At 34.6% G+C, this 18,524-nt stretch overlaps 1 protein-coding gene across 1 annotated transcript in view; it reads left to right on the top strand.

Moving 5' to 3' along the window:
- SIPA1L2 (signal induced proliferation associated 1 like 2) overlaps positions 1 to 18,524 on the top strand; it is a 94,601-nt gene that overhangs the window by 35,490 nt on the left and 40,587 nt on the right. Inside the window, 4 exon segments of the mRNA XM_032214986.1 lie at positions 1,634 to 1,822; positions 3,775 to 3,949; positions 4,805 to 4,908; positions 18,181 to 18,338. Of these exon segments, the coding sequence (XP_032070877.1) occupies positions 1,634 to 1,822; positions 3,775 to 3,949; positions 4,805 to 4,908; positions 18,181 to 18,338 (626 nt within the window).

Here is an 18,524-nt window from a genome sequence, read left to right as displayed (position 1 = left end):
CTTACCATCAAGATCCCTCTTGGACTTCTTAAATGATAGTACTTCACCAACAATTTTCTTAATGATAAAGTGGTTTATAAAATGGATTTAAAGTAAATAAAATTTTATCTACCTCCTTATTCCAGAGAGCTCTTCATAGAAGATCCTGCTTGTTCTCTTCACTATATCTTGCAACAACTCAAAATTTAGATCTTTCAGCAAAATACTGCTATGCTTCAATATCAGAAGTATTTCAAAAATATATACCTTTGAATCTGTCTAATCATTAACCCATTTTCTATATTTTATATAAAAAACATGTTTGGGAGAGCAATAGCAGTAGACTTATATACCGCTTCATAGGGCTTTCAGCCCTCTCTAAGCGGTTTACAGAGAGTCAGCATATTGCCCCCAACAATCTGGGTCCTCATTTTACCCACCTCGGAAGGATGGAAGGCTGAGTCAACCCTGAGCCGGTGAGATTTGAACCGCTGAACTGCTGATCTAGCAGTAGCCTGCAGTGCTGCATTTAACCACTGCGCCACCTTGGCAAGACAATTAATTGATCCAATAGATCCTATCTGCTTGTCTCATAATACATTGGCAATACCACTATTGATTCCAAGTACATAGCATGAAAGACAACGGATGTTGAGGCAGAAATATTGCAGGGAAGACTTGGATTCAAAGTGTTAATCCTCATCAACTAGGAGGTTGGAGATCAAGAATTTAATTCTTTGAATGATCCCTTGGCTGTTAATTCAAAACACCATAACTATAAGCAATTGTAGTGCAATGTAAACAAAAATTCTAGAATCTCTTTATTGATAGATTCTCTTTTGTCCTGTGTCACTTCAGAAGTTATATAAATTTCAACTTCAGGCCATATCAGAGAGATGAACTTTCAAGCAGTTTGCTGATAAAATTTATGCAATTTATTTAAAATGGGAGTGGAAAGTTTCTGGTACTCCAGATTTGAACTGCAATTCCACGATTAATACTCACAGTGCCTGAATCTGAAGACCGTTGAAAGTTTGCAAGACCTAGAGAGACACAGTTTCCCTGTTCTAGTCAGGGGACTGATTAAAACATGATAGCATTATAATAATTTAAGTATGATAGTTATGCTGCTGAAAATATACTCACTTCCTCAGAATATTGAGCAATGGAACACACACACACACACACACACACACACACACACACACTCACTCAATGGCTTTCCACTAGGGAGCCATGGTGGCGCAGTAATTTTGCACAAAGCCAGAAGTTCTATCTTGACTGGCTTCCATCCTACTCAGGACCCAGATTGTTTGGAGCAATATGCTGACTCTGTAAATTGCTAAGAGACAACTGTAAAGTACTGTGAAACAATATATAGGTCCTAAGTGCTATTGCTGTTCTTAAGAGTGGATGGGTGGAGGTCAAAATAGGCAATTGTAACTTTGTGATGAAAAACTTTGAATGTGGATTGACTTTGTACACATGCACAGAGGACTGGGATTGTCACCATTGGTGGTTTTGGTCCCCTGCAAATGCCACTGATTTGAACTGGTTTCACATCATGAATTAAGCATCAGAGTGTGTCTACAGTGTTAGTTGTGAAGACAGTATTCATATTAAACATATTGCAATCTATTTTCTGTTGCTACAGCTTACAACACTGCGAGGAGCGATTTTAGAAGATGCCATTCCGTCTACTGCTAGACACGGCACAGCACGAGGCTTACCTCTTAAGGAAGTATTGGGATATGTAATTCCAGAACTGAATATTCAGTGCCTGAGACAAGCTTCCAACTCACCCAAAGTGTCTGAACAGCTGCTTAAACTGGATGAGCAAGGGGTAGATATTGATTTTTTAAAAACATTAGTATACCATTGTGTTATTTCCTTTTCATAGAGATTTGAGATTCTGATCTTATCTGTTTGAGGAACTAAAGATTTTCACTGCAGTGACTTCTGTTAGATAAATAACATAGTAGAAAGAGGATTTTTGCATTAATAGTCAATCAAGCACATTAAAAAAGCATTGTGCTAAGAGCATCAAATTACATAGAGAAAATTATTGTCTTGCTAGTCTTTCACCTTTTCCAATTTTCCTTTTCTAATTATAATTAGCACATTTTATTCACAATAATAATCTTCCTACTGATGTGGGAAATTTGATGGCTCAAACAACTGAAATTCTTAATTGGGACTATCTAACAAGTTAACACTGCATGAGCAATGAAATGAATATATACTTTAAATTCAGAGTGAATAAAGGTGAGATTGTCTGGTCTAATGCAGAAGATCTGAATTTTTGCAACACTAAAAGGCATATTTATTTAAAGTAAATTGTTTATATGTGTGTATATCATGTAAATATTATATTTATATGTATAAGTGTGTGTATATGTATATATATACCTATACATATATATGGAAAAATGAAACCACTGTTTTAATTACCTATGTTCATTGATAGAACATTTATTTAGCCATCTAAATCATATCAGTTTTGTAAAGATGCTCGTATAAAGAAGGACATATCTTTTTCCAGGCTGACTAATTTTTTTTGTGCTTTTAAGGCCAGAATAAAATTACATTTGATTTAGTTTCATTTAAATTTAGTTAAAATTGAATGCAGTTAATGTGGTCATAAAAGAACTGATATATGAACATTGCAATCATGCAATGTTGACAAATTAATAAGAATTAGGAGGAAGTAGGGTGAATTTATTGTGATGTCAGGAAAACAATTACTATTTTTTCTATTAATAGTAGTTTATACATGCTTGGTAAGATCTGATGACTATCAATTAAGCACAATTAATTTGACAATACAGAAAATTATTTTTCTCTCAAGTGAGAGCAAAGTCGTGTGTCTCGTCCCCCCAAAAGAAAATAATTATTACAACAAGGAATGTATCAAATAGCAGGAATTTAAGTAGTGAATAAATGAAAAACAATATTCTTAATTGTCATAAATTTTTGGAGTCATTAAATTTTTGAAGTTTTTAGTAATACCATCGTTTATATAAGGTGTATTTTATTTGTATATTACTTGATTTACAAATAGCTACTTACAATAAACACATTGCATGTTCATTTAACCGGATGATTGTAGTTGCTGTGATAATTGCTTATGTTTGCTCTACCTTACATCAGATTAATAGGTTGCATTCTGGTAAAAGTAAGTTATTTGTTTGGCAGATCTATTCCATTACCACATTTCATTTCCACACCAATTAAGAGTATTGGCCCAGCCATCTTGAGCTTGCCTTTACTTGATGTACAAATTAGTTGTGTAACGTTGCAATTTTTTTCTCTAGGCATAGACATATTTCATGGTAAAAACTTCCTCACATACTTTTCTTAGAAAATGAGGATCTTTGTTTATAAAATAATCCATAGATCATTATGCTGGGACTAGAGAGAAATATATTTCATTTGGTTTCAATCAAAGCTGGAAAGCTCAAATAACTAATCTTTTCTATGCATGTTCATAATGAAAATTCTGAGTAATATGATATTGCTGTAAGGAGAGAAAAATAAAAGTTCTGATGGACAACTTGTAAATGGAAAAGTCTTTCAAAGTTAATTTGCAACATTGGGCTTGCTTTAGTCATCCAAAAATAGAAGATGCTGCGATTATCCAGCGCTTCATAGTTTAGTACTTAAAACATCTAATTTGCCATTTCATTTTTTTAAAATGTTTTACACACACACCATATACCTTTTAATATGATGGAAAAGTGGATTGGATGGAAGATGGAAAAATACTTACTGCTAACTATTTTTTCCTAATTTCAGCTAAGTTTTCAGCACAAGATTGGAATTTTATATTGCAAAGCAGGCCAGAGCACTGAGGAAGAGATGTATAACAATGAGACAGCAGGTCCTGCTTTTGAAGAATTCCTTGACCTTCTAGGTCAAAGAGTACGACTCAAAGGATTTAGTAAATACCGAGCACAATTAGATAATAAAAGTAAGTGGCAATGACAAAATGTTAAAAATGGTAATGAAAGATTGAATTTTTGTTTTTTTTGTTTTTTGTTAAAGTAGTGCCTGAAAATTCCTGGGTTTTTCCCCCTCTCTCTTCTGCAGAAGAGGCTGTTCATAATTCCCTACAACCATCACTTTGGACTTAAATGCTCTCAGCTCCCATTGTGGTTTGTCATTATAAGTGCCAATTGTTTTATGATGTGCAACCTTAAGATATAAAGCAAAAAAAAAGTGGGAATATTATTTCTAATATATATTTGATAGATTTTGTGAAGGGTTGGTGTCTCTGGACGTTGTTTCAAAAAATTTGTATTTAACAGCAGGTTATTTATACAGAGGGGGCGTGATGGCTCAGAGGTTAAAGACTGAACTTGTCAGTTGGAAAACTGAAGCCTGGGTTCAAGACCCGAGCACTGCACAATGGGGCGAGCTCCTGTTCTTTGCCTTATTTCCTGCCCACCTAGCAGTTCTAAAGGTTGTCAATGCAAGTGGACAAATAGGTGCCACTTCAGTGGGAAGGTAACAGTGTTCCATGAATGTTGGCATATAGTCATGCTGGCCACATGATCATGGAAATGTCTACAGACAACGCTAGCTCCCTTGGCCAAGAAAAGGAGATGAGCACCATAACCTAGAGTCGCACATGGCTGGACAGGAGAACCTTTACCTTTCTTACTTTTACCTACCAGCAGTGACCAGCTAGTAATGACCATATACCCGTTAGGTTATGTGGGTTGAAAAAAGTTTAGCATGGGAAATAACACTCACTTGAAGAAAATGCACTTATCTGTACTTTAATGTCTATATTTATGTACTCATTTTTGGAATTTCTTTTCAGCTGATTCAACCGGAACTCATTCTCTTTATACAACCTATAAAGATTATGAAATAATGTTTCATGTTTCAACTATGCTTCCATATATGCCCAGTAATAGGCAACAGGTATGTTTGCTTTGGAATCTTGTACAAATATTTGGCTAAGTAGCAGCAGCAACAACAAAAAAATCAGGTTGTAATTTTTCCCCCTGTTCAATTGTGTGCTATGAACAAATTACAAAAATTGTGATTCATTTTAACTCTGTAATTTAAATGTTCTGAGATCAATTGTGAGATCTATTTACATTAAAAAAAAATCAGGCAAAAACAAAATAATACTTAAAAGGAGAGATTTTTCAATTGTACCGTATTCTCAGTATTCAATGATATGAAGAGTTATAGAAAATATTTGTTTTTAAATATATTTTGTTATATTTTGCATACTACGCTATTTGTACCTTATACAATTGGAGCATATTATGCAGAAAATGTAATGTTTGAAAATGGTTTCTTTGTAAATATTTTTTTAATATCTTAAAACATTAAAAGTGGCTAAAATGACATAGTACAGGTAGTCCTTACTTACAACAGTTAATTTAGTGACCATTCAAAGTTACAACAGCACTGATTTAACAATTGCAAGGATTCACTTAACAACTATGGCAAGAAAGGTTGTAAAATGTGGCAAAACTCACTTAACTGTCTCAATTAGCAACCTAAATTTTGGGCTCAGTTGTGGTTGTAAATCGAGGACTACCTGTAATCAACTTCATCAAATATTAGGAGTTTTATAGAATTTGCGAGGTGTTGCAATCCTGTTTTATTGAAGTTAATATATTTTTTTATTTTGCCATTAACTCTAAACCAATGGTTCCCAACGTGGGGCTCATGCCTCACAGGGGGGCAATTTGATTTTTATGAAGTTAATGGACTTTTAGGCTTCCTCTGCGTGAGTAGAGTTCACTTTTGCGTAAAGTAAGAATTATATGTCATAGGAGGGGTGGCATCAGAATTTTAAAGATGCTTAGGTGGGAATCACTGCTGTAAAGGATTCAGATTAATAAATTTGTAATATTGTGTTTGTCTGTACTAGTTGGTCTAACTATAGTGTGTTGAATTCAAAGCTCTTCAAGTGCTTTGGGATTATCTGGAATATTTTATATGCAAAGAGTGATTGGAGGTTTAAAAACAACTTTCAAAAATAATGTTATTAAGAATTATGGGTTTAATACTAGTAAATAAGAGCTATTCATAAATGAGATTACTGCTTAAAATGCAACATTTTATATCTTATGATATGTGCAGTTCTGAGAAGAAATTTTCATAATTCTACAGACGTATAGAAAGAATAATGAATTTTATACATATATTCCAGGTTGTCTGCTGATGAGAAGATTGGAGGAAGTGTTAAAAGCAATCTTAGCTATGATAGATTTATTAGACTATGCAATTATGCCTGGATAATATTTCTAGTTATTTGAGAACAGCAGTATTCAGCAAGTGTGTAGTTATTTTAAGAACAAAAGCTTTGTAACCATGTTAGTTTGGCATGTAAGAAAACCTGTAATGAAAAATTTCTTTTTGAAACAGTACAGAGAGAAGGAAAAAGAGAGAGACAGAGAGAGAGAAAAGGAGAGGGAGAGAGAGAAAGATTTTTTTTGGAAAAAAGGAACAGGAAAGATTAGGAAAAGTCACAACTAAATTCCCAAACTTCTGAACATGTTGGGAAATGGCTTCTTGATTTTTTTCATTCCTTTAGCAGCAGGGTAATAGGTTCTAACTATCTATTGTATTCTGAGTAAGAAGGTAAACTGCACTTGTATGTGATTCTGCTTTACCTCTGAGTGTCTAGGTGTATGTGTAGATAGCACAGAACCATAAAACTGGAATGATCAGGAGGGAGGGAGGCAGACTCCACGTACTAGTAAATTTGGTCCCATTTTGCTCAGTCTTTATTTCATTTTATTTATTTCCTAGTTTATTTTTATTTATTAAGTTTACACGCCACCCATCTCACTCTGCAAAGTGATTCTGCAAAGTGGTATTGGGACTTTTAAAGAGATATCCCACTAATTGACAGAGTCCTGAGTCCCTTTAAATAATTTCTTTCCAGCATTCTATTGGATTAGAAATATTTTGGGGGGAAACCAATAAAACTGCCCAATTAGCTTGTAAATCATTGGACTGTGCAAAACATGCACAGAATCTACTGTAGAAGGGATAGTCTGAAAGAGGACGTGTAAGCTTTCTATCTAATTGTTTTCATTCCAAAACTAAAAAGTCAAAGTCAGGGAAATCTACAGCTTTGCTCAATCAAAAGGTATGCTCTGTTTTTAGTGTTACAGATCAGTGTTATGGCCATCCTTTTGCTAAGGCTAAGGACTATAAGGTCTCTGCTAGAATGATGGTATTCAAAGGTATTGAAAGGTTGATAGTATTCCAACCTTTCATTCACTCCAATAAATATTCTGTCAAAGATTCTGGGTGTCATTAAGTAGAAAAAGAATGCCATTTTTTTCTGAAAAGAGCACACATATATTCATTTAACTTATATGCCCGTGATGGCAAATATATGGTATGCATGGCACAGGTGGCACGCAGAGCCCTCTCTGTGGGCACACATGGTGGCCAGCTGGTCTTCGCACACGCCAGAACACCAAAAACCTGAAGACTAGCTGGTGCGCATGCGCTGCACCAGCCACCTGGTCTTCAGGTTTCTGGTGCTTTGGCATGCGTGAAGACCAGATGGTGTGCACGCATGCGCATGCTGGAAACCCAAAGACCAGGTGGCCAGCGCACACATACACACCGGTCAGCTGGTCTTTGGGTTTCTGGCGCTCTGGCATGGGTGCACATTCCAGTTTGGGTACGCCATCATTGTTATATGCTATAGTAAATGTTAACTGCAATAATAGTATTAGTTACTACCATCAATAATTCCTCACCTAATTGAAGAGAGATATCAAGTGAGATGTTGCAAGCACTAGTCCTGAATCCTCTACTCTTTAATATTTCATGAACAGGTGGAAATAATGCGTATCAGGTTTTCATATAACAAAAATAGGACAGAGAGCTAACGACTTAGAAAAGGAATGTGAAATTTTAAATTTTAAGATAATTTTAAATTATCTTAATAATGAATTCAACAAATATAAGTGCAGAGTTTTTCCTTAGGAAACAATAATTAAAATGCATAGATCTTGAAATAGTAGATGAATATGAGCCAGGAGTATAATATGACTGCAAAAAAGGCAAAGTATATTTGATCTAAGACCATAAATTGAATAAGTGAACAAACATGGCAAATACAATTTTAGACTTACATCAACAGAAGAATAATGTTCAAATCGTGGCTATGAGTATTATGTCCAGTACTGGGCACTACATCTTAAGAAGGGTCCAAAGAAATTTAGAACAGTTTCAGAAAATGGCAATAAAAACAATAATTAGGGGACTAGAAAAATAGGCCTATGAAGAAAGTTTGAAGTTGGCTATGTTTATCTTTGGGAAAAAAGCTGACTGAGGGAGATATGTAAACGTTCTTTAAATAGTTGAAAGGATATCACATAGAATAGATTTGCTTTGTTGTATTCACTTCCATTTCAGAGCTGGCAGCTTGTTATTACTGTGCACCTGAAATGGATCTGTGCTGCTTGCAACATCTTAAAGGCTGAGATTCAGTTACGTCTTGGTGATATGGGCAGCAGATAAATTTAATAAATAAATAAATAAAATAAATACATTGACTGAATTCTGATTCTGCCCAACATTATATGCAAATTGTTTTTTTTCTTTTCATTAAGTGATTGAATTTTTAAAATAATTGTATGTATGTATTTCTTGGCTGTCATCTCGTGGTCATCAGGATTTGGATAGGAGAAGTGAAGAACGTGTGTTATGAAAGGGCATCTCTGGCTGTGAAGTTGTAAATTATTTAAGATATGAGGAGAGGAACCAGTGGCCAAAAGGAAACAGATTCTGACTGAAAGATGGTGAGGGTAGTGATTGGTGGTCAGGAACTGGATGGAAAGGGGCACGACCAACAAGAGACTCAAGTTTGCTGATTCAGAACATATCATTTCAAGTCTCTACATCACCATATCACTATATTTTCTGCATTTGGTGTCTAGAGATAGAATGAGAAGGAAAATATTACTTCCAGAGTCAAATATTTAAAGCTGTGCTCTGACTGCCTAAGCTATGAATGGGCCATAAAAGACGGGCAATGGCACAAAGACACGTCTCATGGAAATGGTTAGTTAGCTGTTGCCAAATTTTGATTTTAAATATGTTTGTTTCCAATTGTAGGCAGCAGCAACAAAAAGCTCTACTTTATTTATTTATTTTTTTGGAAAACAAAAGAAGCTCTAGTTTATATTGGAAGAGAGCTGACGTCACGACGTCACGATGTGCGATCTTGGTGCTCCGAGATCGCACTCGAATTCCTGCTGCTGGACGGTCCATTTGGACCGCAGAGACTGAGTGATTGAGAAGGGCACCTCCTCCTGGTCTCAGGGACATCGCAAAGTCCCTGAAAGATCCAGGAATAACCTTTTTTTCCAGCAACAGAAACACAGCTAATGAAGCTGCTGAAGTTGGGACAGTTCCGGAATGGGAAGAAAGCGGAAAGAGAAAGTGTGTCGAATTGGTGAGGAAATTTTATTATTAGAGGAAGAGACTACCCAAGAAAAAAAATTTAAGTTAAGTTAAGATTGAAGACAAAAGACTGTAGGCAGCGAGATTGATCTGCATTGAACTTAGAGTGTTATCCAGTTTCTAATTTCTTTTTTTTTTTTCATGGATGGAACTTTTGCAGGGGCTCCCTATTTTTTAAACTGAATGGATTAATTTTTTCTTCTTCTTTTTTCACTTTTGCTTATACCTATGGATTAAAATTCTCCTTTTTTATAATGCTTGATTTGATTGATTGGATTGTTTTTGATCTCCATTTAAGGGGTTTTTTTCTTTCTTAAGCTTGGAATATAAAGAAGAAAATAAGAAAGATTATAAAGAGGGTTGTAACAACAGGAGGAAAAGCAGTTACACTGCCACTTAGAGGCTGGAGGCTGGATACATTTTTTTTCTTTCTCTTTGATCATTTGAAATTCAAGGTTCTTTCAGCTTGTTTACTGACAGTGATAGTAGGAAGTGCACAAGTTGTTTATACAGATGCCTTTTGGAAGTTCTATCACTGGCTATTGGAGAGAAGACAACATTTTGACTTGAAAGATAATAAATGAACCTGTTTGAAGTTTATTAAAATAGCCTTGAACCCTATAGTGGCAGTATCTGCAAAATTGAAAGAATGACCCAGCAGGAAAAAGAAACTGTAACATTGCAAATGATTATGTTTGAAATTCAAAGTCTATTAGTTGTGACAGAGAGATTTGAAAAGAAATTGGAGAATATGGAATACAAAACAGAAAAATCTGATGGAGAAACCGAGGATGTTTACCAAATGAAGAAAGTGGAGGACAGAGTTCAAAAGATGGAAGAAAAAAATGAGCAAAGAGATAATAAAATTGTGGATACTGACTACAAAGTGAGTGTGGTTGGTAATGGCAAGAGCAGAATATGGAAAGGGGAGATGGATGGATTGGAACTCTACCCCAGACTTCAAAGCACAGAAGAAGAAAAGAGAGAAAATTTGACGGAGATAAGGAGAGAAATCTTGATAGAAGCACTAGTGATAACCAATGATAAGCTGATGGAAAGAGCAGATATTGGGTTTCAAGCTTTTGTGAGATACGAAAGGAACAGCATATTGCCAAGGGAGGTTTATACAAGATTTATTAAGAAAGTAACAAGAACATTAATGCTACAAATGACAAGAGATATAAGACTGTTCTATTGCTGGAGGGATACAGGTTGATGCAATGAAAATGTATAATAAAATTAAACTAAATTTAGTTTACTGGTAGTATTTATAAAATGAAGCGACAATAGCTATAGTTAAATAATGATTAATAATGATAGCAATACATATAGATATATTAGTTTGATAATATGAAATTTTATATAAACAATATATGGAGATTATGAGAGGAGGTTTAAAAGCTTTATTTAGAATATGTTATAAAGATGTATTGTGATTGGATGATTTTAGGATGATTTAATGGAATGTTATCATATAATCCTATTCTAGATTTTGAATATTATATATAAAAGGACGTAAAAACAATTATAGTCAAATTAAGGTTGAGATATAATAATTGTGATATACTTGAATATAGGTGAATTTAAAATATGTGATTTGATATGAAAAGCAGGTGGTGACTATGGAAGAGATGCATGGAAATACTGTAACTAACTGACACACTTTCTACAATTTGTAATGGAAGATGGGTTTTTTATTTTTATTTTTATGTTTGCTTGTCCTTGTTTAAAAAACAAATAAATTTTTTTTTTTTTAAAAAAGAAGCTGTATGTTGAACGTTGTTTATTATCGCTTTGTTGAATTTGAAACCACGGGCAATAACCTTTAGCCTTCCTAGATTTACGTCTTCCAGATTTATATTTTATCTGTCACTGAAGTTGTGGCATTTCCTTAGCTACTCATAGCATTGTTCTCTTTTTTTCCCCCTCCTGGTTTTTCTTCCTTCCCTTTATTTTATTTCCAAATGTTCCTTGATTCCTCCCCAGAGAAATTAAATCTTGTTTTAGTTTATCTCCATCATATTGCAACACTTACTTCCAGAAGCAATCAATCCCTTTTACAATGTTAGTAAACATTAATCAGTGTTTATAATTTATACTATCTTGTTAAATTTAACAGTAGTATCACAGCATATTTCATAACCTCTCTAGAATTAAAATAATGTGAGCATTGTTACTGGACTTGTAAATTTGAGTAGTAGTGATATCTGAAGATATAAGTGCCTTTAATTGCATTTGAATGCTAGAGATATGTCTTCATAAGTTCTGATAAGCACACTCAAATAGCTAGCCCTAGACAGCCTTAATATGTAAAAATATAATTAATGAATATTTACACACCTTGTTGTTATCTAGTTGTCAAATAAATAATGTAGAACATCTTCATAGGTGGATTCTAGACATGGTACAATAATTATTCTTTTCCACTGAGGTGCAATAGCTGATATTCTCAAAGAATAACCTGCCTGGTCGGTACAGTATTCAGGGCTCCAATTATTTCATCCCATCACTTGGCATCCCATGTGATTAATCAAAATTGTTATCCATACTTTTTTCTTTGTTTAAGAATGGATTAAATCAATTTGATGCTTCAGTATCTTTTAATACTGATTAATAGAGTTTTTGGGATATATCTACTTTGACCAGGTCTGATTAAAATGTGTGATATTTTTGTATCTTGTTCTAATTTAACTTTTTGTAAAATTTTACAACTATTCTAAGGTTGCATTGCGATGACTATTCATTCAATCTTTAAACTGAATGAAGAAAGATGGTTTATCCTTTACTATATATAGTGGAGTATTTTGCTTTAATGCCATATAACAAAATCAGCGCAGAATCTACTTGATTGGAGCGATTTGTTAGTCCAGAAAATAACTTATTCAGTTAAATAACTTTGTTGCTTTATCTGGAATAAGCTAGCTATGTTTATAAAATATAAATAGCTTATTTGGATATGTTTGTATGTCCATGTGGATTAAGGATCAGTGCTTCTTGGGGTGTTTAATAAATAGAAAGAAATGAATAAATATTGCAATTGGCTGTTAATGAAGCATGGTGAGAGGGATACTGAGCCAAAGAAGAAAGGCAAAGTGCTATAGTAGATTACTTTAGACCCATTAGAAATGCATTGGGTTCTTCTTTTTAACTTTCTCTTAACAGGATGTACCGTCATGACAGGCTGAATTTTTATATTAATACTAAATTTAGGTAGATCATGCAAGTGAAAGTATGGTCTTCATCCTTTATTTGAAAAATTTTATAGTAATGTGCATGTTGAAATTGAAGGAAAAGAGGGATAGAACCTCTGGTTAATGTTGGCTGTCTTCTTTGGAAGGAATGCCATGTGATCCATATGCTATATTATACATTGAGTTATTTTTTTAACAGTGATTGCATTGATTAAATTGGAAGGGCAGATAAATCAATAAAAAATAACTAATGTATGGAAAGAAAAAACTCAAATTAAAAAAAAAAGGAAATGAAGTGTGTGTGTGTGTGTTTGTTGTGTGAGTATTTCTTTCTTTTTTCTTATATTTACTTCTACATTTAGACTCACTGGTCTGATTTGTTTATCTTGGTGATAATGATAGTTGTATTGATTTAAATGCACACACACAGAGTATCTCGGGCCTTATTCATTTTTAAGAATTTGAGAATTTCATTCCCATTTTATTTTAATCATTTATTTATTACCTCACCTTTATTATTTTTACGAAATAACTCAAGATGGCAAACCTATCTAACACGCCTCCCTCCTTCTCTTTCCCCCACAACAACAACCCTGTGAGGTGTGTTGGGCTGACAGAGGATGACTAGCCCAGTATTTGAAGCTGTTCGAACCAAATGTTTATCATGCCAGTGAAATGGAAGTGTAGGGCTGTGCAAGAACTGTCTCTAAATGAGAGGCACCACAGTTGACATCCATGAACTATATCAACATAAATGGATGCTGTCTGCAATGGATACATTCTGACGGATTGATTGATTATGTGCCATCAAGTTGGTGTCCAGTTTTAACAAACACATAGATTTTTTTTACAGGACAATCTGTCCCTCTGACATGATCTTTCACGTCTTCCAGCATTGCACACATTGCTGCTATAATTGAATTCATCCAGTTTGCTTCTAGTTGTTATCTTTCCTTTCTCTATTTCCAGAATTATAGACTTCTCCTGGGAGCTTAGTTCTTTGCCTAATGTGCCCAAAGTATGATAATTTGAGCCTGGTCATTCTCAAGGGAGAATTCTGGGTTGATTAGTGATAGGATCTGTTTGCTTTGTATAGTATCCTTGGTATTCTCAGTAATCTTCTCTAATACTAAGGTTCAAAGATGTCAATATTCTTTCTATCCTGCTTCAAAGAATAGCACAGGGAAAATCATTATCTGGACAATCCTAATCTTTCTGGTTTACACACATCCAACAGCTGCATATTTTTCATTGCTCCTATATCAAGTACTTGTCTATGGTGTGTTTTTTTGATTGCTGGTTCCTTTATTGTTGATATTCATTCCTAAAAGACATAATCTGTCCATCATTTCAATATCTTTATTATCGATTTTAAGGCTAGTTGCTATTCTGGTTGTCATTAGTTTCATTTTTTAATATGTTTCATATTCCTATTGTTTTTTATGTCTTCCTTGATGTTACTAACTTTTCAATCAGAATATCTTTTTTGGTTTGTTTATATTTTCCTTGAAGTGGGTTGAGAGTTGGAAGAATTTCTTTTCTCTTAGGAATTAGGATGAGGATATTTGGCATGAAAACTTTTTATAAAAATATGTTTAAACTAGGGAAAACACTTTTTTTTCTCCAGAGTAAAAATAATGCATGTGAAAGTTGCATGAGTTTTTCTATTCTTTTCTGACAGTGATTTATCAGTATAATTTTTCATATACCAATATGAAATTCATAGGTTTTATTCCTTGGCTATTAGCAACATCAATTGTTTTTCATTTTGGCAACATAATATGGTACTAATATAGTTCACTTCTCTAAAGATAATTCACTATATTCTTAGATTTAACAATTTACACACTATTAAAGTGTGTGTGTGTGTGTGTGTATGCGCGTGCACGCAATAATAAAATGAATTAATTTTTTAGCAGCTGCCAAAAAAGCCAACACAGTTCTAGGCTACATAAACTGAGGGATAGAATCAAGATCACGTGAGTGTTAATATCACTTTATTATGCCTTGGTAAGGCCACACTTGGAATACTGCATTCAGTTTTGGTCGCCACAATGTAGAAAAGATGTGGAGACTCTAGAAAGATTGCAGAGAAGAGCAACAAAGATGATTAGGGGACTGGAGACTAAAACATATGAAGAACGGTTGCAGGAACTGGGTATTTCTAGTTTAGTGAAAAGAAAGACTAGGGGAGACATGATAGCAGTGTTCCAATATCTCAAGGGTTGCCACAAAGAAGAAGGAGTCAAGCTATTCTCCAAAGCACCTGAGGGTAGAACAAGAAGCAATGGGTGGAAACTGATCAAGGAGAGAAGTAACTTAGAACTGAGAAGAAATTTCCTGACAGAACTATTCATCAGTGGAACAGCTTGCCTCCAGAAGTTGTGAATGCCCCAACACTGGAAGTCTTTAAGAAGATGCTGGATAGCCGTTTGTCTGAAACGGTATAGGGTTTCTTGCCTAGGCAGGGGGTTGGACTAGGAGACCTCCAAGGTCCCTTCCAACTCTGCTATTGTATTGTATTGTAATTATAGCTACAGTAAAACTGTTTTTCTATTGCTTTTCATTCAGAAATCTTTGGTTGCAATAGATGAGGTTTTGGTTTGAACTTCTCATAAACTTTTGTGCATTGTTTCTGAAACGGTCTGGACAATTGCAATAACTCAAATCATTTGTATCAAGTTGGATGATTTGCATATTTACAGAAAGGTTTAATATTTAATCACTTAGCATTGTTTGCATAAGGATAGAAAATATGGCAATACTACAATTACACAAATGACACAAATGGATTCTAATGACTTAGTTCTGAATTTAATGGTCATTCAGAATTAAATAGACACCCTTTTTCTCCAAATGGTCCATTAAACTGAAGTTTAACAATGATTATTTATGATGTCATGTCAAAACTTCCATTAATCTTAATAAAGCTAGATTATATTCTGTAGCCATCCTTAACAGTTTGTGTCAGATGAATATTTTCTCACTACCCTCTCATTTCAAAAGCATAATTAAGTTGCCATTTAACTAAAACAGGTTAAATGTAGGCTAAGTTGAATCTATACAGTTCAGTGACCTTACTTGGTTATTATGCCAAGTAAATGCAGGAAAAATCTTGCAATAATTCTAAATAGTTTCAGGTACTGGATTACCTAATTTTCTACAGTAGTTTCTTTCTCTAAAATCTGTGCTTTTAAAATAATGCAAAAAAACAGCTTTTGATTTGATGTTGTGGAGCACTCATGTGAAAATGCATTTAAAGAAGAAAATAGGTTCCTGTCTACAGAATTCCTAGTAGTTGATATTTCTAATAGGGTTTTTTTTCCCTTCTAAATAATTGCAAAATGGTTGGAAGGGACCTTGGAGGTCTTCTAGTCCAGCTGCTGCACACTGCTGGCTCATATTAAATGGTTGTCCACTAGGACTCTTTCACAGTTACTACTGTTGAGCAAGGTACCACCTATACTGTACCTGTGCATTTTGTTTTTGTTGCCTAATTGTAGAACCTTACTCTTTTCACCATTGAATTTCATTTTATTAGATAGTGCCCAATGTTCAAGTTTATCAAGATCCTTCTATATCTTTAGCCTATCTTCTGGAGTGTTGGCTATTCCTGCCAGCTTGGTGTCATCTGCAAATTTGATGAGTTTCCCATGTATTCCCTCATCCAAATCATTGATGAAGATGTTGAAGAGTACTGGGCTCAAAAGAGAGCCTTCCTCCACTGCATACTTCCCTCCATGGAAATGCAGGACTACACGTTGAGTGTGGTTGGTCAGCCAGTTACAAATCCATCTGGTGGTGATGCTGTCTAACCCACATTCTTCTACTTTGTCTAATAGTAGGTTATGGTCTACTTTATCAAATGCCTTACTGAAGTCCAAGTAAACTATATTCTCTGTTCCACTAATTTTGTCACATTATCAAAGAATGCAATAAGATTAGTCTGGCATGATCTGTTTTTGACAAACCCATGTTGGCCTTTGGATATTATTTTGTTTACTTCTAGGTGTTCCCTAATTTGTTGCTTGATTATCTTTTCCAAAATCTTTCCTGGTATTGAGGTCAGGCTGATAGGTCTGTAGTTTCCTGGATCTGTTTTTCCCCTTTTTTGAAGATGGGAACCACATCAGCTCTTTTCCAGTTCTCTGGTAGTTCCCCGGTGCTCCAGGATCTCTGAAAGATATAGTTCAGTGGTTCTGAGATCTCGTCTGCCAGTTCCTTCAGAACCATTGGGTGTAATCCATCTGGTCCTGGTGATTTGAACTCATCTAGGGTAGACAGGTGCTCACTTATCATTTTCTTCCCTATTTCAATTTGTGTTCCTAATCTGATTTTTGTGGTGCTGTTTTTGATAGGTTGGACTGTTTTATCCCTTTGTGTAAAGACAGATGCAAAACATGAGTTAAATAGTTCTGCTTTCTCCCTGTTGTTTGTCACCTTCTTGCCACATTCTCCCAGCAATGAACCAATTGTTTCCTTAACTTTTTTCTTGTTTTTAACATGTTGGAAGAAGTTTTTTTTTTGTTATTTTTTACTTTTGTGGCAAGCCTTTCTGCATTGTGAGCCTTAGCTTTCCTCACTTTATCTTTACATGCTCGGGCTATTTGCTGATATTCTGCCTTAGTTATGTCCCCCACTTTTCACTTTTTATACTTATCTTTTTTGTTTTTCAATTTGTCAGAGAGTTCTTTATGCAGCCATGCTGGTTTCTTTTGGGAGCTGTTATTTTCTTCTTCATTGGTATTGTGCTAGACTGGGCTTTTGTAATCTCATTTTTCAAAATTTTCCAAGCTTCTTGAGTTGTTTTCCCCTTGAGGATTTTCATCCATGGAATTTTCCCAAGCTCTCTCTAAGTTTATTGAAATTAGCTCTCTTAAAGTCCAAGACTCTAGTTTCACTTTGTTTTACTACTTGTGTTTGCATAATGTTGAATTCCAATATTGCATGGTCACTTGCCCCCAGGGTTCCTGTGGCTTCAACACCTTCTATCATTTCCTCTCTGTTAGTGAGATTAAGTCCCATATGGCTGATCCCCTTGTTCCCTTCTCTACTTTTTGGGAAACAAAGTTGTCTGCTAGGTTTGTTAGGAACCTGTTGGATCTTCCACTTGGTGCATAATTTGTTTCCCAGTTGGTGTCAGGGTAGTTAAATCCCCCACTACTATTCTGGTGTGCTTCCTACATACTTAGTTAGCTGACTAACAAAAGAAAGTTAGCTGACTAGGAATGAGAAAAACAAAATAACAAGGGGTCAATAAATGTGGCTTTATACTTCATGTTGCAAACCTGAATATAAATAACAATTCTCTTTCTTCAAAAGCTATTATATCTCAAATACATATGAGATAGATTATTAAATATACATGGCAGTGATTAGTGTATCATTATTGATTCATCCAGGTGAAATAATACATTTATCATGATTTGTGTGACTTCATTTTCTCATATGACTTCCAATTTATTTAAATTGACACTTTTTTCTCTAGTAGGTACAAGAGTTGAATTTTCATAATTAATTATTTTCTTTCTTTTTTCCCCTTCCCATCTAGCTTCTAAGGAAAAGGCATATAGGAAATGACATTGTTACTATTGTCTTTCAAGAGCCTGGAGCACTTCCTTTTACTCCAAAAAATATCCGTTCTCATTTTCAGCATGTCTTTGTCATTGGTCAAGTCCACAATCCATGCACTGAAAAAGTGTGTTATAGGTGAGTACAAATATGTGGACCAATAGTTTTTGCTTCTTGAAGTCCATTAAGCATTGTATAGGTGTTCCTGAATTTCTTCTGTCATCTACAAAACCTGATTATTAGCAAAACTTAGTATTAGTCACAATATTAGTTGAGTCAGTAATGAACTTTCCTTAGAGAATCAGTTTCTATTCACAGAAGCAA

The sequence above is a fragment of the Thamnophis elegans genome, chromosome 4, assembly GCF_009769535.1.
Source record: "Thamnophis elegans isolate rThaEle1 chromosome 4, rThaEle1.pri, whole genome shotgun sequence".
NCBI lineage: Eukaryota > Metazoa > Chordata > Lepidosauria > Squamata > Colubridae > Thamnophis > Thamnophis elegans.
The sequence above is the reverse complement of the archived record's forward strand: the minus strand, read 5'-3'. Positions and strand labels throughout refer to the sequence as shown.